We start from the raw sequence: 2,585 nt of genomic DNA, 5'->3' as shown, positions 1-2,585 counted from the left end.
AATTATAAGTATCAGGAGACGCAGCTCACGTATGTGATGACGGCAGGACGTACTTTTGTTACGTATAGATCTTTAGGGCACTTGGATAACTGCAGTGTGAAACCAAAACTTACTGCATCAAATGTATACAATGTAACAAAAACATGAATCTTGGTTCGGACTTTCATGTGTGAAAGCGCCCTTAGGGCCCTATGTTGCACCCAGCGCAATTGAGTTTAAAGCATGTATCATATAATTTTTCACCCGACGCACAGCAGACTTTTCTTTCCCCAGACTCACGTCGGTAAATTAGGGAATGAACTTGCACTCGGTTCCCTAGTGCTATTTTGTAGTTTCAGAAAACAATTCCGCCATAGACCATAGAGCGCTGATCAAGTGAGTCTACTGCACTTCCTTTTTTACGCCTCAAATTATTGCAGAAACATTTTTACTGTGTGTGGTGCTTGGCTTTGGCTCAACTGTTCAACATGACAGCCAGGTGACAATTTTTTTATTTATTTTCTATGTCATGGATTGTCAGTTGGCACCCCATACAACACTCAATAATCTGCAATTACCAGATTTTGAAGAGCTTTTTGACTGGTAGTGTGAGCTTGGTCTGGGGATTGGGTTGAGTCTGTACAGTACATAGTCTGCCTTGTCCTCTGAAGATGAAGTGCTCCCACACTCAGACATAACAAGCTGAGCATCCCTCCTCCACAGGCATGCTTGTCTCTTCAGGCTCTCCCAACAATCAATCCCATCGATTATAGTCTGGGTTCACAATATAGAGAAAAAAAACTTAGTGTTTGTACAGTAGCTATGAATCCAATACTATCTCATCCCACTCAATGTGGGTTGGAATACAAAACAAAACAATATACAAAACAATATCCTAGCTACATCTGAATCAGCTGCAGTTTTGTCAGCAAAAATTATCAAGTTTAAAGACTTTTAGCTTTGTAACATAAAAAATGGCAGTATCTGTATGAGTTTTGAAAGGTATCGGAGGTTGACATACATTAATTGTATTTGATGACAGCAAAATAGATTTACAACTACAGGTTGCCACTTTACAAGCTGTGCATCTCCTTGGCACACCTACATTTAGCATTAGTTGATACAAGTTAAAATGATCTAATTAACTTGTTTATGAGCAGCTGAAAAGGAATTCATTTCAGCCTTCCTGTACTGAGGGCTGGGTAATCAGGGAAGTACGTGACCAGCTGTAGTCTCTACATGGGATGTTGAAAACAAAAAATAAACCCAGTAGAAAAGTGTTGCATTTGTGATGGCTATCAGAGTTGGCATCTTTGGAAGCCTGTACCCACTCTCATTTTACACTTTCTTTTACGCAATCTCAGGGAGTGTTATTGATGTAGAAAGACACACATGTACTGTAGACTTGTGTTATCATGACCAGCTGAGTGAGTGACAATACTCAGATGTCAGCACTTTCAATTACAAGAGTTTCAAATCACTGAATGAGTATTGAGGCTGACTGGACTTTGGCCAGAGAGATACTAAGGCCAGAGAGTGATACTGATCTGATGCTGATGAAGACTAGCACTGAACATGAAACTACAGATACACCATAATAAGCAAACCTGCAACAACTCTCATTTCTCTATTTTCTCGTTTAACTATTTATAACTATCGTTAATGTGTACAAATAAAATCCCAAAAATCCAAAGTCCAATCGGTTTTCAATCAAATCCCTGCCATAAAACATACTGTTTTTTCTCCACCCTGGAGTCTGTAAGAGTCTCCAAAACCTCAGGGAATGAAAGAGTATTTGGTGCACTGGGATGTTAGAGTAAGAAATAATCTTGTCTTTCTTCATTTTTGATACTATGTTATTTTAAGAGTTGAAGAACCTGCAGTCTGTGACATACAGACCAAACCAACAACCACAACCAAAAAGGACAAAATGTCTAACCTTCTGGTCCAGTTTATATTTGGAGGTATGGTGTTCCTCTTGGGTGTGTTTCCTCTGTATCCTCTCCCAGAGAGGCTCAAAGACCATTGGTTTGTTCCTGAGCTGGAGGGTCTGGGCTGACCTGGGCGGCTGCTTGTCATCTTTGGCCTCAGGGGCAGCAGCCAGAGTTTCACCCACATGAACAAGATGGGGCACTTGAGAAGGGGCAGAGTCCTTCTTCACCTGGTGGTCACTGTCTGACCCTATCCCGGGAAAACCAGCATCGGATGCCTCTGACTTCAGGTAGCCCTTCCCTTCCTGATTCAACTGAGACTTCACAGAAGTTTACTTCAGCAGAGCCCTCTTCCTTGAATTGTGCTGTTTCAATTTTTTCTAAACCACAGAACACATTACATGATCATATAAATCATCCGCACAAATTCACATCAGAAGTTACACACGGTCTCATTGTAGGGTAATTATTATTATTATTATTATTATTATTATTATTGTTATTAGGGATGAGCGAGTACAGCATTATCTGTATGTGTATCTGTATCCGTTTACCACATGAATTATCTGTATCCGGATCCGTGTTCGGACTGGACGGGGACTAACCCGGAAGTGGTCAGATTTAACCCGGAAGTGGGTTGGGTTGTCTTGAAATGGGCAGGGCTTTAACCGGTAT

General features: G+C 40.9%; 1 protein-coding gene across 1 annotated transcript in view; it reads right to left on the bottom strand.

Annotated features, from left to right (window-relative positions):
- Positions 1–499: 499 nt before the first annotated feature.
- Positions 500–2,585, bottom strand: part of LOC116689338 (uncharacterized) — a 12,021-nt gene continuing 9,935 nt past the window's right edge. Inside the window, exons 4-5 of the mRNA XM_032515876.1 lie at positions 1,919–2,215; positions 500–753 (exon numbers count right to left, since the gene is read on the bottom strand). Of these exons, the coding sequence (XP_032371767.1) occupies positions 517–753; positions 1,919–2,215 (534 nt within the window). The 3' untranslated portion in view covers positions 500–516. The remainder of the gene's footprint in view (positions 754–1,918; positions 2,216–2,585) is intronic.

The sequence above is a fragment of the Etheostoma spectabile genome, chromosome 5 (genome assembly GCF_008692095.1).
Source record: "Etheostoma spectabile isolate EspeVRDwgs_2016 chromosome 5, UIUC_Espe_1.0, whole genome shotgun sequence".
Classification (NCBI taxonomy): Eukaryota; Metazoa; Chordata; class Actinopteri; order Perciformes; family Percidae; genus Etheostoma; species Etheostoma spectabile.
The sequence above is the reverse complement of the archived record's forward strand: the minus strand, read 5'-3'. Positions and strand labels throughout refer to the sequence as shown.